Source organism: Mytilus edulis, chromosome 3 (genome assembly GCF_963676685.1).
Source record: "Mytilus edulis chromosome 3, xbMytEdul2.2, whole genome shotgun sequence".
NCBI classification, from domain to species: Eukaryota; Metazoa; Mollusca; class Bivalvia; order Mytilida; family Mytilidae; genus Mytilus; species Mytilus edulis.
In genome coordinates, this window is record NC_092346.1 from 5,237,801 (window position 1) to 5,257,223 (window position 19,423).

At 30.0% G+C, this 19,423-nt stretch overlaps 1 protein-coding gene across 2 annotated transcripts; it reads left to right on the plus strand.

Moving 5' to 3' along the window:
- Positions 1–275: 275 nt before the first annotated feature.
- LOC139515672 (pleckstrin homology domain-containing family D member 1-like) lies at positions 276–17,049 on the plus strand. 2 transcript variants are annotated; one of them, XM_071305314.1, is made up of 15 exons: positions 276–513; positions 4,020–4,113; positions 4,750–4,839; positions 6,132–6,208; positions 6,591–6,682; positions 7,198–7,250; positions 7,927–8,021; positions 8,526–8,619; positions 9,015–9,187; positions 10,123–10,213; positions 10,655–10,696; positions 10,954–11,104; positions 11,534–11,668; positions 13,210–13,257; positions 16,516–16,736. In XM_071305314.1, exons 1-14 carry the CDS (start codon positions 338–340, stop codon positions 13,254–13,256), a joined length of 1,410 nt encoding a protein of 469 aa, XP_071161415.1. In that variant the 5' UTR covers positions 276–337; the 3' UTR covers position 13,257; positions 16,516–16,736. The 2 variants fall into 2 exon arrangements, with proteins under 2 accessions (XP_071161415.1, XP_071161413.1); XM_071305312.1 differs by lacking the exon at positions 13,210–13,257 and having other exon boundaries at positions 16,516–17,049.
- The last annotated feature ends 2,374 nt before the right edge of the window (positions 17,050–19,423 follow it).

A 19,423-nucleotide genomic window follows, 5' to 3' on the forward strand; every position in this document is an offset into this window, starting at 1 on the left:
GTGATCGTCATTGTGCAGGATAAACTAGAAATAATGGTTGTTCTGTAGGTACATTATGACAATTCCCTAATGACAGCAATGCTGATTGTCAATTTTGAGAATTCAATTTGCCGAATAATTCGTACAATATAGAATTATAGGTTTCCAACCACTCGCTCAACATTGGAATGGAAGTGACGACGCCCCTAAACGCACAAATGACGTTCACTAAAACCAGAGTTTTTGACGGAAATGCACCGAACTCGAAAGTTGTCTATTAGGATTTGATTAGGGGGAGATAATTACCCGTTGTCGGTAGCTCAAGGAAGAATGAAGTAAAAGGCCGAGTAGCTGTGGAATGGGTTGTTTGACAGGATGTTTTCATTCTGAACAAGGAAGTTATGATGACAATAGACCAAAAAACATGACCAACAATCGATCGTCTGCGGTTTTGGACTGGTCGAACGTTTCTCAGTATAGTGGATATCTTTATAAAAAGCCATTTGGACATCCATCAAATAAATGGTCTAAAAGGTGATAATAGTGTATTAAACCTTCCGTTATCTGATATGTGTTATTTTTAGCCTGAGGGGATATTTATGTACATGCATGTAATTCAATAGGATAAGATGTCAATCATGTCAATGGTATCATGGATATGAACAAATTACCTGAGATTAATTGAGTTTAATATGGTACATGTATTATTTGTAGTTTAATGTTTACATTTATAAAACCTTGATATGGACCATAATTTGCTATTGGGCTCCGTTTCCTATAACTATAGAAAAGTGATAAAATGTGAATTACTGTAAGAAAAGTTGTAACTACATCTAAAGATGCCATTATTTTTATTAACATACAAGTGTATATGCTACTCTTCCCTAGAAAAAAAATTGAAATATATACGAATTTCAAAGATTCTACAACCATATTTTTGTGTCGTTTCTCGCGTTACTTTTTGCTTCGGAAGAGCATAACGCTGACTGATTTATAGATAATCATCACCGGCAAATTCGTAACTTTTGCTTTCAAATAACAAAGAACATCGACCAATAAGAATAGTGAGAAGAAAATGCCGAGAACTATAAGTATTTATGTAGCAGATGTAAGAACAGTGGCGTGATTTTTGTGTCCGATTTCGTAACGCAAATTTTAGATGATGTAATCTGCTTTGTTGTAATAGAATTCTTAAAAACAATATGCAAATATGAACTCTCGCGAGATGTTCAAACAGGTAAATCAGAGATGATTTACATTCTTGTTTTGATCTTCGTAATAATTAAGTAAGAAAATAACGTTATCGTTATGCGTTACATTTCACACGAAACAGAAGTCCAGTTATTTATTAAAATTGTTTTTGTCCTTAAGTTCTAATCATTTCCGGTCATACGTGAAACATGTGACTAACATGTGATCACGCCCTTACAGCCGGACATACGATATACTAGTTCTAAACATTGTTTTTGTTTCCAACGGGATGTTAGCAAACATAAGCTGTAGACTTGTTTCGACTTGTTTAAAAAAGGAAAATACAATTTTCAAAGAGATTACGCCGGGGGTCTATTATTATTCCTATGTGCATAATGTTACATACGATCTTGTGTGAAAATAAATGCCCAATGACATGACAAAATCGATTTCAAATTTGACCGACGTTTAAACACACTACGTTTCCCAATAACGATGTAAAGGGTCCTTGGAAAATTCAATCGAAATTACGTCTCTTATCATGGTGCCGATGTTCGTTGGATTGATTTTGCTTCAGCAGTAAATATTACTGGATATTTTAGGTGAATAAAGATAATTAAATGAAAAATGCATGTTAATATACCGTTACACTAGGAATGTACAAAGTTGGTAACTTTGTCACAATTTTTAATTATTTTTTTTTTATTCATGTTCTGCAAACACTTTTCAGAAACGCAATAAACTTGTCAAAGGAAAAGTAAACTTTTACCAGGCATGACTTGAAAGGAAGTACTTTATTGATTTTAGCCCACTAAAGTAGGTTAAAATGTGGAAACTATGTAGATGGTGTACAGGTCACAAATATCACAATGTGCCTATTTTAAAGATTTTAATTCCAAGTTAAAAGTTTTTTTCTTTACTGGATTTAAAGAATTTTACATTGCCAATGATTTGGAATAAATTTTATATAACTGGAATTTCAAAACCAAATATAAATATATTTTTTTGGCCAAAACATCAAGATACAACGATTATGGTATCCTGTATCAATGAAGAAAATATGGAAAATTCTGAATAAATTGTACTAATTGTTTTCAAAACAAGCACATATTTAGGAGTTTTATAATACTGTTACATTTAAGATAGATTTTAAGAAAAAGTATACTGTTCAGATTATTTTAAGCAGATTTTGCAATAAAATAAAACTAAAAAAATGCTTTCGGTTTCTTATGGTTTCCTGTCACGTTTAAAAAAAACTTTAATATAACATTGAAAATAGATTTTAAATATTAACATGAAGCAAGTAACACTAGTAATGGTGTTTATTTATGCCTTTTGAATTATATTGTGCAAAATAAAGAAAATAAAGATTGGTTTCCTGTTTGGTTTCCTGTCACGTAAATGGTGAATCAAAATGTATTAATTTTTTCTCGAAAAACTCAATTGTTCCATTCATACTATTCTAACACCAACACAACCCACAAAATAAAAGTTAAAATTTTAGAACTTATAAAAAAGGATACAAAAAGAAACCAAAGGCCGAATACCAAATTATGGTCCATATACTGTATATATCATGTTGTGTATTATGGTAAATATTTTCTTAATTTTATAGACTTTTTGCAAGTTATCTGTTTCATCATTGTAAAATATTTCCCTAACTTATAAACCAATGGCAATTCTTGTTTCCATTTACCCATTGTTTTTAAAGAAAAATATTCAAGCTTATAGCGGAAAGAACATTGGTTGCTAATTTGGCAATTCTTGTTTCAATTAAACATTTTTAAAGAAAAATATTCAAGTTAATAGCTGAAAGTGAAAGAACTGGTTGCCAATAATTCCAATGCAAGCATATTCCTGTAACTGTTATACATTTAAGTCACTGCAATGCTGATGTTTTTACATTGCAGTAAGAAGTGATTGTTCAATGATACTGTTTATGCCAACTGATCTAGTTTCAACCCCTGAAACTCATTCATAAAATAATTGTGTATTTATTTTTTTGGCAAAAGGTGCTTTTTTACCTTATAAAGTTTTTTGTACAAAATCAATTGAAGTAAAGAAGTATAAAAGCTACATGTACATGATGTTTATACATGTATGAGTCTTGACATGGCATCATACATGTATACTAAGCTGGTCTCAAGGATACCTGTAGCTGGTCAGATCTTCCAGAATCATGCATGTCTGCACACTTCAAGAAGGCATTAGTCTGCCTACAATGTATATGGAAATATTTGTTTGCCCTCTGTCTGATAACATTTTCTCATCTGGGTTCTTTTGATTTATAGAATAATATTGTTGATGATCTCAACAAATTGATTTTCTAGCTTGAACTGGACTGGCGAAAGTGAGACAGGCATTCGGTTAGCAAGATCATCAGTCAAAAAGATCAGCGATAATCATTATTATTGAAGATTGGTTGGACACAAATTTTTGTGGAATTTGTGTGTATAGGTGAACCATGAAATTGAATGTTCAGTAAATGATAAATCTCTTGTAAGCTAAATGTATGCAGACTTTGCCATAACCAAAAAATTAGCTAGATATCCATGAACATGCAAGTTTTCCTTAATCCATGAAAATTACCCACAAACAAAAATGAATCAAAAGTAGTTGCAAATAGGATGATAGATAAATTTATTCTGTTGTTTTCTGTCACTTTTTATTTGTTTTATTTTTTGCAAAAACTACACTAAAATAAAAATAAAAATCTTTAAGATGATTTTAATTAAGGCAAAACAATTTAAAAATCTTTAAGATGATTTTATTTAAGGCAAAACAATGAAATTTATATTTAACCCAGAGTGATGAACTTTTACATGTTTTATATTTCTTTTGGATTTTAGATTTTTTGTTGTGAAAGATGGCTACCTGTTTTATTATACTGAACAAGAAAGAAAAGATATGGAAAAAAGAAAATGCATCAGTATTCATCCAAAGGTATGTATAATATCAATTGATTACTGAACAAGGAAGTAAAATAGACAAATTAAAAAAACCAAAATAAAGATTTTTAACAACTCATAAAAGAAGAGAACTGTGAAATAAGGAGATGTGGAATAATTGCCATTGATACATCTATCCACCAAATGCCAAACAATAAGGATGTAAACAATTAAAGGTCACCATAGGGCCTTCAGCAATGAGCAAGTTACCAATGTAATATAGTAAGTTATAAAAGGTCTCACCATGAATAATTGCAAAACACCAACTTTCTGATTTAAACCAAGAACAATTATGGCAGGCATGTTAGTGTGAAAAACCTTCATGATAGCAACCAAATAAGAATTATAACCGGCACAGGGAATCAGCTAGGCGTTTGAAGCTTAACACATTTCAAAATAACTCAATGAATCCCTTGTAAATTTTGTTCAAATATTAATGCACCATGAAGACAAGATCTCTTTTTCTGTTTACAAAGCTACATGATTAATTTGCCGATATAAAAAGGAGTAAAGTTTGCTCTAAATTATGATAACTTTTAAAATAATGTCATGTTCTAAATTCTGTAAAAAAAAAAATACTACATTGTACTAGTATATATGAAGTGTAATAAACTCATATTATTTATTTTAGGGATTTATTCCTTTGGGAGAATCTATTATTACTATCCATGATGAAGAAACACAATATTCAGCTTTCACAATCTACAGTACTGAACTTAATGTAAGTATAAAAAAATATTAAGAGGGGTCTTTGGCCAAACAGTGTGAGTCTAAGTACAAATGTAGTTCATTTATAGTGATCACTTTCCTCTGATTTAAACCTTCCCTAAAAAAGTATTTTGAGAGGTTAACTCCTATCTTTATTGACCAGGATAGACAGTTTTCCTGCTGATGATAAGGGTTTATTTTTGTTTGTATTTAATATATTGAATACTTATTGGTTCAAGGGACAATAAACTTACCTACTATTCCACAAATATCCAGTCAGTAAGTGTTTTATTATATCGAAAAAGACAACAGACAATAAATCGCGATGATAAATCAACTATCATATTATAAAAAATCAGAAACCCTACCATAACGTTTACTACATAAATATGTTCAAATGCTAAAGTACGTCTTGCACTGATGTCAACCCTAGATACAATAGGTAAAACACGACGTCGTTACACCCTGGGTATTTTCAAAATCCTCCAATCCGTAGCTGCAGTGAAAATTCCGCAAAATATAAGGAGGCTTGCGGTCAAATAGTTTCCTCGAGGTCCAATAGTTGAAAACTATTAACCAGTCCAATAGTTCAACACTTACAATTTGAAAAAATAGTCAAAATATTGTGTACTTATTTAATATAGAAAATGATAACTGAGGTATAATAAATATGTATTTTACTTGGATTATCTTCCATATAAAAGAGACGCATAAGTATTTGGCGAGGAAATGATGGTACACAGAAAGTGTACAATGATATATATTGTTTTAAACTATTTTGTATATATTTTTCAGATGACCTATTTGTTATATATTTTACAGATGACCTATTTTGTATATATTTTTCAGATGACTAATTTGTTATATATTTTACAGATGACCTATTTGTTATATATTTTTCAGATGACCTATTTGTTATATATTTTACAGATGACCTATTTGTTATATATTTTACAGATGACCTATTTGTTATATTTTTCAGATGACCTATTTGTTATATATTTTACAGATGACCTATTTTGTATATATTTTTCAGATGACCTATTTGTTATATATTTTACAGATGACCTATTTGTTATATATTTTTCAGATGACCTATTTGTTATATATTTTACAGATGACCTATTTGTTATATTTTTCAGATGACCTATTTGTTATATATTTTACAGATGACCTATTTGTTATATTTTTTTACAGATGACCTATTTGTTATATATTTTACAGATGACCTATTTTGTATATATTTTACAGATGACCTATTTTGTATATATTTTACAGATGACCTATTTTGTATATATTTTACAGATGACCTACTTGTTGGGTACAGAGAGTAATTATGATAGAACTAAAGTGTTGGAACATTTAGAAAAAGCACAGAAAATGTAAGACTTTAAATCATTCAGACCTTTTTGTAAACAGAGGTTGTCACTTACAATTTTTAGCTGCTATAATGAAGTACAAATTTTGTATAAATATGTATGCATATTTTGCATAACTAGGAAATCTAATAGCTATAAAAATGGTTGGAACATTTAGAAAAGACGCAAAAAATGTATGACTTTGAATGATTCTACCTTTTTGTAAACAGAGGTTTGCCAGTTAATGATTTTTAAATATACGGGTTGTTCAGTTACTCTTTGAAATATTTAAAAAAAAAAAATTGTGTTCTTTGATTTGAATAAAATAGTTATTTAAATTAGGAATGGTTAATCGTCTAAATCTGGTGATGGAAAAATTAAAAATGAAATGTTTATTAAATTACAGAACCTGGAAGAATGCTCAGTTGATGGATAATATGATCAAACAGTTAGAAGATCAGGGATTACAAATGGCAAAACAAAAACAGGTGTATTTTGGTAGGTCTTGGTGAAATAGTTAAAGGACTTACAAAATGAGAAGTTTCAAGTTTAATCTCATTCAGTATTATTCAAATATGATACTTTGAAAATGGAGTAATCGTCTATAGCATATAAAGGCAATTTCAAAAATTATGTCACTTATGTTTTCACCTCACACTAAAAAGTAAGTGACAGCTATCCATAGCATTGAACCATTAAAAATGTTGTGCTTAATATTTAATGGCCGTACCAGTGACTATTTCTTTCTTTTTCTTTTTTATTATCAAAAGCAATTTGAAACATTTATTGTATTATAATTATAAATTATCTGTTGTTTTTCAATGTGAGGGTGTTTCTACAATCTTTGGGAAATGTGACATCAGTGATGATTTGACAGAAATTGGTTATACCCTACTATTTCGTAGATAATACTGCCATATCTATCTTTTAAAATATCATTGGTAATGATGTTAAGCAGGTGAGTGTTGGGAATATTATTTTAAACTTAAATATGCATATTTCTTTCCTTCCAGATAAACTACAGTCAGAGATTTCTGCTTTATCTGATGAAAAACAGAAAACTGAGGTATTTATATCACCAATGTATTGGTGGAGTTCTTGTCGCTTATGTTTTGTAGATCTGTTCTTCTTTATGTTGTGTTCATTTCTTTCATAGTCTTTTTGGTTTCTGTTCAACGTATGAATTTTGATTGTCCTTTCTGTTATGTTCTGCCTATTTTTCTTCTTCAGCCAAATATGTAAAATGGGTTTAACTATGAAATATGTAATTAAAGTTATGTATAAGGCTATTGGTTGATGAATAGTTATAACCGTACAATGGTGATGTTATTTTTTATGCCCCACCTACGATAGTAGAGGGGAATTATGTTTTCTGGTCTGTGCGTCCGTTCGTCAGTTTGTTCGTCTGTCGTACCGTTCGTCCGTCTGTCCCGCTTCAGGTTAAAGTTTTTGGTCGAGGTAGTTTTTGATGAAGTTGAAGTCCAATCGACTTCAAACTTAGTATACATGTTCCCTATGATATGATCTTTTATATTTTAATGCCAAATTAGAGTTTTTACCCCAATTTCACGGTCCACTGAACATAGAAAATGATAGTGCGAGTGGGGCATTCGTGTACTTTGGACACATTCTTGTTTGTTATTCATTTTACAATTTTGTGCTGCTTTTTTTTTTAACTTATTTATTGTATTTGTATTTATATTGTATGTTTCTCTGTAAATTTTTATTTATGTATCAAACAGGAACTAGAGCAAATAAATAGTGAATTGGCAAAAGAGAAAGCAAAACTAGAACAGTATCATGAAGAGCTGATGAAAGATTATGAACAAATGAAAGAGTGAGTTATTAAAAATCACAATCAATTCTAAATATAAAGTACTAGGAACTAACGGTCTTTTTAATTGTTTGTATACTGCAATGGAAATAATGTTCCCCTATTCACTTGTTATTCATTCTTTGTGATGCTTTTGTTACAAATAGAGTATTTGACTTTGATATAAAATCTGCACTTTATCCCCTGATAAATAAGACAACTGAGACAGACCTATTATGGTTTCTTTAGATTTTATCAACAATTTTAGTTATGACTTTTATCAGTACATGTATATTGTATTTGAAAGGAATATATATACCAAAAAGAGCATATGGATTGATTGCTAATGATGTTCATCTAAATTTTCTTTTAAATTTAGGTGAATGGATAGATTTTTTATTTATTTCTTACTATTTCCATGTTGAATATGAAGGTTACTTCTTTTAAATGATGAAATTAAATGCATGGTTGAGAAATCTTAGAACATCAATAAAATGACCTTGACAAGTGCATATATATATCTTACAGTGAGTTAGATAATACCATAGAAAGTATGAAGACACTAGAGGCTGACAGTGCAGAATTGTCACAAACTTTACAGGAAAAAGATACAATGTTAAAGGTAACACATATTATAGTTAACCTTGACAAATATTAATAAATAACTATGAGGACAGGATTATACCTAATGACTCTCAGTTAGTCTAGGTAAAATTCTTTGATTTTGAGCATGAAATTGTTGGATCATTTTAGATATATACTAAGAATGGCTATAGCTTATACATAGCTAATACATTTGGATAATCATTTATTGAAAAATAATTCATTTAATATTTATAATAAGATAAGCTATGATTTACTAAGGAGAGGCAAATATACCAACGGGGTATTCAAACTTATAAGTCAAAACAAAATGGCAATGCCATGCCAAAGCATATCAAAAAGACACAGCGTGAAAAATAAAAGACCTTATAATGAGAAATAAACTACACATACTTTTTTTCAACAAAATTTCAGAGTTTAGCCAAAGACAAAGACAGAGTGTTAACACAACTACAGGATAAAGAAAATCTTATAAATAGAGAATTTGAAGATTTGTCTCAGACAAGAGAGGAATTAAAACTGGCGTTGAAACAGATAGAGGATGACACACAGGCTTTGTTAAACGATAAATCTGTTGCCGTAGACAAGTGGGTATTAAATAGCGATAGCTTTAACACAACATTATGCGTTTCTCAAAACTTCTCCAAGTCCTTTGTTATTTTTCCATGTAAAAAAAATCAGACTATAAAGTCGTCATAAATTTTGTTTTTCAAATTTTTCAATCAATTTTTTTAAGTGGTTTGCTTTTTTTTCACTCAAAAAAAAATTCTAACATGAACGCCAATTGGAACGAAACTTTGATGGCATATTCATGAACATTTATATCATCTGTGTCAGGCAGTATATGAAAACTTAAATGCTGAAAAGCTAATATATTTTATGTATTTTGCTGATTAAACGGAAAGAATTGAAATGAAACCGCTTAAATTTGCATTTTTAAAGCAGACTGTTGAAATTGCCACATCAATTTCCTTATTATACAGTTTAGTACAATGTAAAAATATATAAATTTCCTTATTACACAGTAAGCACACTGTTAAAAATAAAATTTGTTGTACAGACAGGATATAATGTTATGGTTCACTGATTTTACTTTTGATAAACAAACTATATGATGGATTGTTATCTGCTCACTATCTTTAGGACGACAAATTTAATTTACATCTTTTTTATTATGCTGAAGTCAATAAAATTTACCATACCTTATGATATCAATAGATAGAACATATTTTTTTAATTTATATATTATTTTCCAATGAAACACCAAGTGATGCTTTTGTTTTGGTGGTATCACACTATAGGAATCAATGAGTTATCTCCAATACATTTTAGGTTAAAAAGGTATATCATGTTAACTTAACAGTTAAGGCTCCTTGTTGAAGGCCATACTTTGACCTATAATAGTTTACTTTTTACAAATTGTGACTTGGATTTAGATCTGTCTCAGTGGTACTCACACCACATCTCCTTATAGAAAAACAAAATTTGTCATGAAATAATGAGTTGTTGCCCTTTATTTTAGGTTGCAGGAAAATGAATCTATCATACAGCAACTTGAAGAAGAGAAAAAATCAATATGTGATCAGGCCACTGAGTTAAAGGAAACTATAAGGGTAGACTATTTATACATTTTGGAAATCACCTAATCTTGTTTTATTGTTAAATTTTAGATTTTTAATAAGTTATGGAAGCTGAACATTAGTGATGAAATTTCCAAAAAACAAATCTGACTAATTTATGTTATGTTATTTCCTAATGTAAAAGTGTTCAGCAATGAAAATGCCTGTATTATGTTCTTAAAATCTACAAATACAGACATATCAAATCAACTGAGAAATATACACCCTGATTGTGGAGTCTAATAAGCATGGTGAATGTGGGTGGCCTATTGTTTTACTTGTCCGTGAATATAAATGTTTTAGGAATTCACCATTTTAAAATTGATGTCTGTCCTTTAGAATTTGTAGTTCATTAAGATTGTTGAATTTTGTATGTAAAAGGATTCTTAGATTTTCAGAATAATAAACCATTTAATCTTTTTTTTTCTTTTTCAGGATTTGAGAACACAGAAAGAAATGACTGAGGCAGAATTAAAGGTAATTAATTATCTCCCTTTGATAGCTCTTCTAGGCCCATGTAATATGTTATACTCGTCCTTTGTACATATTGTGATCTAATAATATATCTTATGTCTTATTATACTCTTTTATAAATATTCTTATTAATGACTTTTCTTATATATCTTTAATATAATATTAAAGCCAACAATGCTTAAAAAAAATGTATATTCAACTGTTAGGTTAAAGTTTGGTTTGTACAGATGTTTGATGCATTACATGTGATCCTATTTTAGGAGGAAATTGTGGCAAGAATGGCAGCAGAGAAGAAATTAAGAGATGCTAATATATCATTAGATAGACTAGATACAGCAGTGTCCTTACAGACTCCTAATATAAACCATGAAATTAAAGAAGAAATGAAGACAAATGTCAAAAATCTTAAACGTAAGTTTCACATTTCACTTAGGTTCAATATTTGTTTGGGCTTTGAAAATTATAAACATCAACAAAATTGAGTACAAATTACATACAGGTGGTTAAGCTTTTAAGAAAACCTTTTTTATCAATTATAATATCTTTGAAGAGTAGTTATGACAATTTTTACAGAGTTTGACCATCAACTTAAAGCTAGTTTAGAAAAATAACCTACATTATTTAAGTTCTTTATTTCATTGAAGTTGCAACAATACATTTATCCAACTTAATACATGTAACAGCAAAAGTGAAAAGTGAATACCCCTTTAAAACAGAAGGTCATTTCAGTGATTTCTTTGGTATTTTCAATCAATTAAAAGAAAATTAGATAACACATTTATGTTTTAAGCTGAAAAATGTAGCTCTCTGCTGTAAAAAGTTAAATATTTTCAATTTTAGGTTTCTTTGAAGACTTGGCAACAGAAGCAGCCATTGACTCAGATAAACCTGTGATAGTTAAGAATTCTATACATGCCAGGAAAACTATAGCCAGACGGGTTAAAACAATGAAATTAGATAGACGGAAATCTAATAGTAAGTCAATACCACTAAATGTTACAAGGGCTTTAAATGTTGTCTTTTACTGCAAATGTGGTATAACAGATTTTAGTATAGTAAATATTCATTTTAATAACAATTTATGTGTTTTAACAAGATAAGCTAATTTTTGTCAATATTAAGTAAGGTCATTATTATTTATTTATTTTGGGACTCTGTCTTATTGGTTATTGGAAGGTAGGTAAGCAAGGGATCTTTTATCTAGGAACTGGCATTTAAAGTCATTTTGGAAAGTTAAAAAAAAATAAGACTGGTGAATTTATCTGTGTGACAATTTTTTCCAAATGATATTATTTCATACAGATATTTGATTTTTTTCATATAATTCTTTTGTATCACATTTACTTTTTGCAGAACATTAATTTCTTCTGGTTAATAAATTTGATAAGGCCTTCCGATATAATCAGGTAAAAGCATGACCCGGTATGTGTTGTTCAGGAATCTGAATGCATTTTGGCTCATGTTACAATGTTTTATTTAAATTATCTGTGTCAGCTATTAAAAAGTATTATTGTTGGCAACTTAGGTTTTTGATATCATTAATTTCACATTAGTCCGAGTTATTTATGTATCAGTAGCAACCTAAACTTGATTTGGTGGTCTTGACAACCATCTTGCTTTCCTTATTTTCAGCTATCCTCCTTTTTTATGCCCCATTGATGGGCATTATGTTTTCTGGTCTGTGCGTCCATCTGTCTGTCAATCAGTTGGTCCTGTTTCTGGTTAAAATTTTTGGTCGAGGTAGTTTTTGATGAAGTTGAAGTCCAATCAACTTTTAACTTAGTTAACATGTTCCCTATGATATGATCTTTCTAATTTTGATACCAAATAAGAGATTTTATCCCATTTTCACGGTCCACTGAACATAGAAAATGATAATGCAGATGGGGCATCTGTGTACTTGGGACACATTCTTGTTCTTAAAACCATCTGACAGTGCAACATCTTTATACAAACTTTATATGAATAATCATGAGAATTGGGTTATGCCCTTTTGAAAATTTCAATTTATAACTTAAAAATATGATGATCATGGGCATACATTTGTCTGCATTTATTATTTTTCAAATATCTTCAAATAAATAATATCTAAATCTGTATATTGGAATTAGAATAGAAATAATAAGATTAATGAAATGCAGATCCTTGCCATCAGTTCAGTCCTTTGGGCAACATTTTAAAGAATGTCTGTTTCCTCTCCCCCTAGTCTACCCTTTGCAAACAGACCAGGAAGGCAGATTCTTTTTTCTTATCAGCATGGTCACTTGAATGGTTTGACTTGTCCATTGAAAACAAATAATTATAGGGGAAAAAAAATAATTACGATTTTTTTTTTGTGGAATATAATTTTTTGACCCAAGGGTTTTTTTTTCACCCGGGTGGGGGGAGGGGAAACACACATATTTTTAATTTTGGCTTAGTTCTGTATATAATAGTAATAAGTAGAAACTGTCACTGTTGATGTCTAGCTTTTTTGGATAGCATTTTTTTTTTATCATTTCTATATAAATCTACAGGGATGAGAGCACAAGATTTGTTTAGTAGTATGAGCACAGCTTTTTGATGTAAGTTCTAACACTTCATACTCACCAACTAACATTGGTAAACAGGTAGTTTAAAACATGTTGGAATAAAGTGTTGATTTTTATTCATTTTTTTTCAGTCTTCGTATTGTTCGTGAATATTAAAGTACATGTGGAATTACAAATATTAGTTTATAATTGATATTCATAATAATTCTTCTTTTCTTGGACTTGGGATAATAGTAGTTGAAATTTGGATACGATCGTTAATTAATTGTGTGTGGATACACATGAAACTGGGCTTGTTATATTGACATTAATTTAAATTGAGTACAATTGTCATTCTGTTTAATAATGAGGTTCTATACTACTTAGAGAATGAAATGAATTTCTTTGATCAAATATTATAGTCTGCAATGAAAAAAAATCAACTTTTGATACACATTGTTGTTAAGCAGACTTTTTAGTTGTCTGAAAGGTTTAATTATTTATCTGCTGTTTTATTGTCAACTTTCCATTCATTTTTGACAGCATTTAAGGTTCAAGTTCATCCAATTAAGGAAAAATAAGTGCCAAAAATCAATCAAAATTGCCATTAATCTTATGCACATGTATTGCAGTTACTCATCTTCAATCATGCATGTTTGAAGTTTTCAAATTATATTTTGTTTATTTTTTTATAATGTTGGTTGGTGAAAGCATATGAAGAGACTTGTTCCCTGCATTTATGTCTGTCAGTCAGTAACAGAAATCATCATAGGCCATCATAGCCATTGGTTACCAGTAATCAAATTTATTTACTTATCCAGTAACCATAATAAGCTTGTATGTCTTTATTGCCTTAGTATACAATTTCAGTAGTAAATAAAATAAGCTTTCAAGTAAAATTTCATTAATAAGTGAAAACAAGATGCTATTGCTTTAGTAAATAAAAACTAATAGGCATGCAAAAATTAAAAGAAAATATTAACTGCAGTTTTTTTAGGAGCATAGTACATGTATAAGGAAACTAATTCTTTTATTGAACAAAACACAGTATTAACTGCTGATATACTTTAAATTTATAAAGAATAGTCTCATAATTTAGAATTTTTAACTGTTACATATAATTTTTGTCAAAAAAGGGCAAGGGGGACCTAATATGTATGTGTTCCTTGGATGTACAATCCAAAACTAATGTTAAATTTCCCTGGGGTGTCCCTTTCACACAAACACACATTCTATAAGCACCATCAGAATTATGTTACTGACTGATATCCCCTTTTTGTTCTAGTCAATTTTTGCCATAAACAAAAATATGAAATGTTGAAGAGTAAATGTTTTTGTTTATGGCAAATTATTTCATTGTTTAAGAGTACAAAATTCTGCAGATTTATGTTTTGACATTATGTTTTTTAATTTATTCAGTTTTATTTGTGTATTTTCTTATAAAAATGCGGAATCAACATGTAGAAATTTTGTACTCTTTGTTTATTGTACTAATACTTTTTATCTGCTAGACATTTATTAAAGAAGTTTACCATTTCTGTAGGCAATCTCTTTAAAGACATTTGAATAAATGACTTGAATATTAGAGTTTGTGTGCAGAGGCTGTGTTTACCAGGAATGTGTAATAAATAATACATGATCAAGAATTATTTTTAAAAATGTGTCAGTGTTCTCATGGTAGTGTACTTGTTTTAAGTGAGAGGGGTTGTGGATTTGATTCCGGGGCTTATCAAACATAAGACTTTTCATTTCATTATCTGCTTCTTGTTAAAACAAGCTGTATTTTGGAGTATGAGCAAAGACTGTTGGCCTTGGGTTTGAAGTCATGAGTCATAATAATGAGTCTAGGTGGGTTTCTTCAGACCAAATCTTAAACTCTGCATCCTGATCAGTGGCGGATCCAGGGGGGGTTCCGGGGTTGGTACCCCCCTTTTTTTTGGCCGATCAATGCATTTGAATGGGGACATATAGTTGGAACCCCCCTTTGTCCTGGGTTGGGAACCCCCCCTTTTAAAAATGGCTGGATCCACCCCTGCTGATCTAGTGCAAAACATATTCATATACCAACATGTTGTTATCCTTATATGTGCTGATTATCAGGTTTTCTACATATTAATGTTTTATAATATAAATATGCAGACAACCAGATAATCAATATATGCGGTTGTATTTGGTTTTTTCATGATAGAAAAAATTTAACAACTATCGGTCACTGTACGGCCTTTAACAATGAGCAAATCCTGTACTGTACAGTCTGCTATAAAAGGCCCTGGATTAACAAATGTAAAACTATTCAAACGAGAAAACTAATGACCTGATTAATGTTACAATGTATATTGACCTCCAGATGTCTGAAGAAATCAAAAGTAATCAGTAAAGCTCTAGAAATGAAAAATCTTAATACTCAATAACAATTCAGGGGTAAAAAAAATTACCCATAATATAAGCTAAAATTGAGAATGGAAATGAAAAATGTGTCAAAGAGACAACAAACCGACCAAAGAGCAGAAAACAGCAGACAGTCACCAATTGGTCTTCAAGCTGGATATTCTAACTAGGTTTCATTAGTTGTTCAAGAATTCATTACAGATATCAAGCTAACTTATTGATGCATGTAATTTAGTTGGATGTTCTGAATGTGTAGAAATAGGATAATTATAGTTAGTTTACTACCTGCCTGGGAACAGATGCTTGCATGTTAAATATTCCTGTAAACTTGTTTGAACCCTAATTTAGTATTGTATTATAAGTATGTATTAGGCTAGATCAGATCATCAGACCTTATTTATTCTATTACAAATAATATATGAAACCATTATATGCACTGGTACCATTCTTTGAATCCTGACTTCTTCTGTATGCAATAAGACATGTAACCTTGGAAATGAGTTGGTCAGTCACAACTGTTTTATTTGTTTTGAAAAATGTCATATTTCTGTAGAAGTATGGCTGGTTTGTTATTAATATAATATATCTTCTTATTCATTATTGTGTGTTGATGTAGATACAAAAACAAGACTAAGTTAACATGGCATGGATGTAAGAAATTTTCCTAATGTTCAAATCATTAAGCTATTTTACCCTAAGAGTTTATGGAATGAGTTTAACTTGATTGACAAGAATTTGTAGTCATTTACTTTTTGTTAACAGGGTATATAACTGCATTCAAAATTTAACTCGGCTAAAATCAATTTCTACTGAATTGAATAAAAATTATATTTGAAAAAAGATGACTGTGGAAAAAAAGTATGAGTTTCAAAATTATAATACAAATTATATAATTTTTTGAAACAATTTTATTATATTTTATAGGTATACGTATAAGATCAACCAATTTAGAACAAGTGAAGATGAAATTACCAAGGCGAGCAGCAACTACTTATATGAAAGGACCAATCAGTGATGAAGATCTGCAAGAACTTATGAACCCTAACTCTCGTGTATCTATTAGTCCTAATGCTTCGATAAAAACTAAAGTTGTATTTACTGAACATTTATGATAGAAAACTCATGTATAAATACATATATCAGAAGTCTTTCATCTGTTACCATACTTCCTTGCAAGTACTGTAAATTCATAAGTTATTGCGAGCATTTAATATTGCTATTCATTATTGGTCAATCAACAAAAATAAGAGTTTTATTGTTGGGATTTCCTAAATCCTGCATAGAAATGATATCGAAATTAAAATGTGGTTTTTATTTTTGTGACAAATATTTTTGTTGCTATTATCGCAATGACGAAAATATCGCAGAAGTTTTTGAATTTTTGATATTTATTTTGTTATCAGAACATGCAGAATTTATTGAAGAAATTGTTAGAACAAATAATTATTATGATAAAAACTTGAAATAACAAATAACCTTTAAATGAAATAAATTATTAGCAAATTTGGTAATAACAAAAAACAAAAATATTTTATTATCAAATCAGTTATGATTTATATTGTCAGAAAACAATGTATATTTTAAAAGATTAATATATACAGTATAATATACATATCATGTCTCAAACTATAGTCAGCATTTATCCTTTTAATCAGTCACTGTTTCATTCTTCATACACTGAATGGAAATAATGTAATGTCATTGGCACACCCCTAGCCAGAGGGTTCGAGCGTTTTTGTACCAACCATCCCTTGAAAACAAATAAGAACTGTTAAAGTTATGAATTGTAACTGTTAAAGTTGAATATGATTGTATCAAACCCCACCCCCTTAGAAATTCCTGGCTACAGGCCTGGTTGGTTAGGGGGTTTGGTGACTTCATTACCCAGAATGCTTTAGATTTTGAATTGGTACTGTGTCTTCATATAGGGATGCTTATTAAAATATTTATAAAATTTTGAATAAATATGGAATGCACTGTATTTACAGCCAATCTAAGTTTTCAATTCATATTTAATTAGTAAACCCGATAATTTATACATGTATAGGTTTACTAATATCAATTAAAAACTTAGATTGGTTGTAAATACAGTGCATTCCATATTTATTCATTTGATTCCCCACTTTTTGTTGAAAATGGGAAATATTAATGGGTTTTAATGAAATGTTCTATTCCAGAAAAGGTGCTTCTTTTTGAGTGTTTTCCTTATTTAATAAGAAGGTATAGTCAGCACTAGATACATTTGTCAGTAATAAATAAGATTTTCACCTCCCACCCTAAGTGTTATTAGATCTTCAATCCAGTAAGTAATATCTTGTTTGTCAAATGTTATGGTTCCAAATTTGTCATATTGTTAATTGTTATTTAGAGTTTTTGTCTGTTAATGAGTAGACTTTTTTAAGCCAGAATTGGAATAATCATGTTATCGTGAACATAGTAGTAAAAGTAAAACATAGAATCCATGTTCGACATGTTATTCATATTATTTTACAATAATATAATTTAGGATGTAACACGTCTTATGATTGGTTGACGTTGTTTTGTTTATCATATCATAGACATAATTTTGTCATGTGACCATGACGTCATCAACATTTTTTCATGATTTACGCCGGTTTAAAATGGATTTTAAAAATTAAATTATAAGAAATAACTGTAATATTTTGTCAGTCTATTCGAAATAACATAAAAAATGTGGTGCACACTGTTAAATAACTCGCGATGCGCATTATCCAGTGTGCACCACATTTTTTAGCTCACCTGGCCTAAAAGGCCATGTGAGCTTTCTCATCACTTGGCGTCCGTCGTCGTCGTCGTCGTCGTCGTCTGTCGTCGTTAACAATTTTTCAAACATCTTCTCCTCTGAAACTACTGAATGGATTTGAATGAAACTTAGCATGATTGTTCCTTAGATTATCCTGCACAAAGTGTGTGCTTCGATTTTTGATCCGTCAAAAAACATGGCCGCCGTTACTTAAAATAGAACATAGGGGTCAAATGCAGTTTTTGGCTTATATCTCAAAAACGTAAGCATTTAGAGCAAATCTGACATGGGGTAAAAATGTTCATTAGGTCAAGATCTATCAGCCCTGAAATTTTCAGATGAATCAAACAAAACATTGTTGGGTTGCTGCCACTTAATTGGTAATTTTAAGGAAATTTTGCAGTTTTTGGTCATTATCTTGAATATTATTATAGATAAAGATAAACTGTAAACAGCAAAATTGATCAGCAAAGTAAGATCTACAAATAAGTTAATATGACCAAAATTGTCAATTGACCCCTTAAGGGGTTATTGTCCTTTAATGACAATTTTTCACAATTTGTTCATCACATTTGCTAACTTTAAAAAATCTTCTCCTCTGAAACTACTGAATGGATTTGGATGAAACTTAGCATGATTGTTCCTTAGATTATCCTGCACAAAGTGTGTGCTTCGATTTTTTATCCGTCAAAAAACATGGCCGCCGTTACTTAAAATAGAACATAGGGGTCAATGCAGTTTTTGGCTTATATCTCAAAAACGAAAGCATTTAGAGCAAATCTGACATGGGGTAAAAATGTTTATTAGGTCAAGATCTATCAGCCCTGAAATTTTCAGATGAATCAAACAAACCATTGTTGGGTTGCTGCCACTTAATTGGTAATTTTAAGGAAATTTTGCAGTTTTTGATCATTATCTTGAATATTATTATAGATAAAGATAAACTGTAAACAGCAAAAATGATCAGCAAAGTAAGATCTACAAATAAGTTAATATGACCAAAATTGTCAATTGACCCCTTAAGGGGTTATTGTCCTTTAATGACAATTTTTCACAATTTGTTCATCA

Excerpts from the sequence above, each read along its gene's own strand:
- LOC139515672 (XM_071305312.1), top strand. The coding sequence starts at position 338 with ATGGGTTGTTTGACAGGATGTTTTCATTCTGAACAAGGAAGTTATGAT. Across the intron at positions 7,251-7,926 it reads ATGAAAAACAGAAAACTGAG|GAACTAGAGCAAATAAATAG; the intron begins GTATTTATATCA and ends TGTATCAAACAG. Across the intron at positions 11,105-11,533 it reads AAATGTCAAAAATCTTAAAC|GTTTCTTTGAAGACTTGGCA; the intron begins GTAAGTTTCACA and ends TTTCAATTTTAG.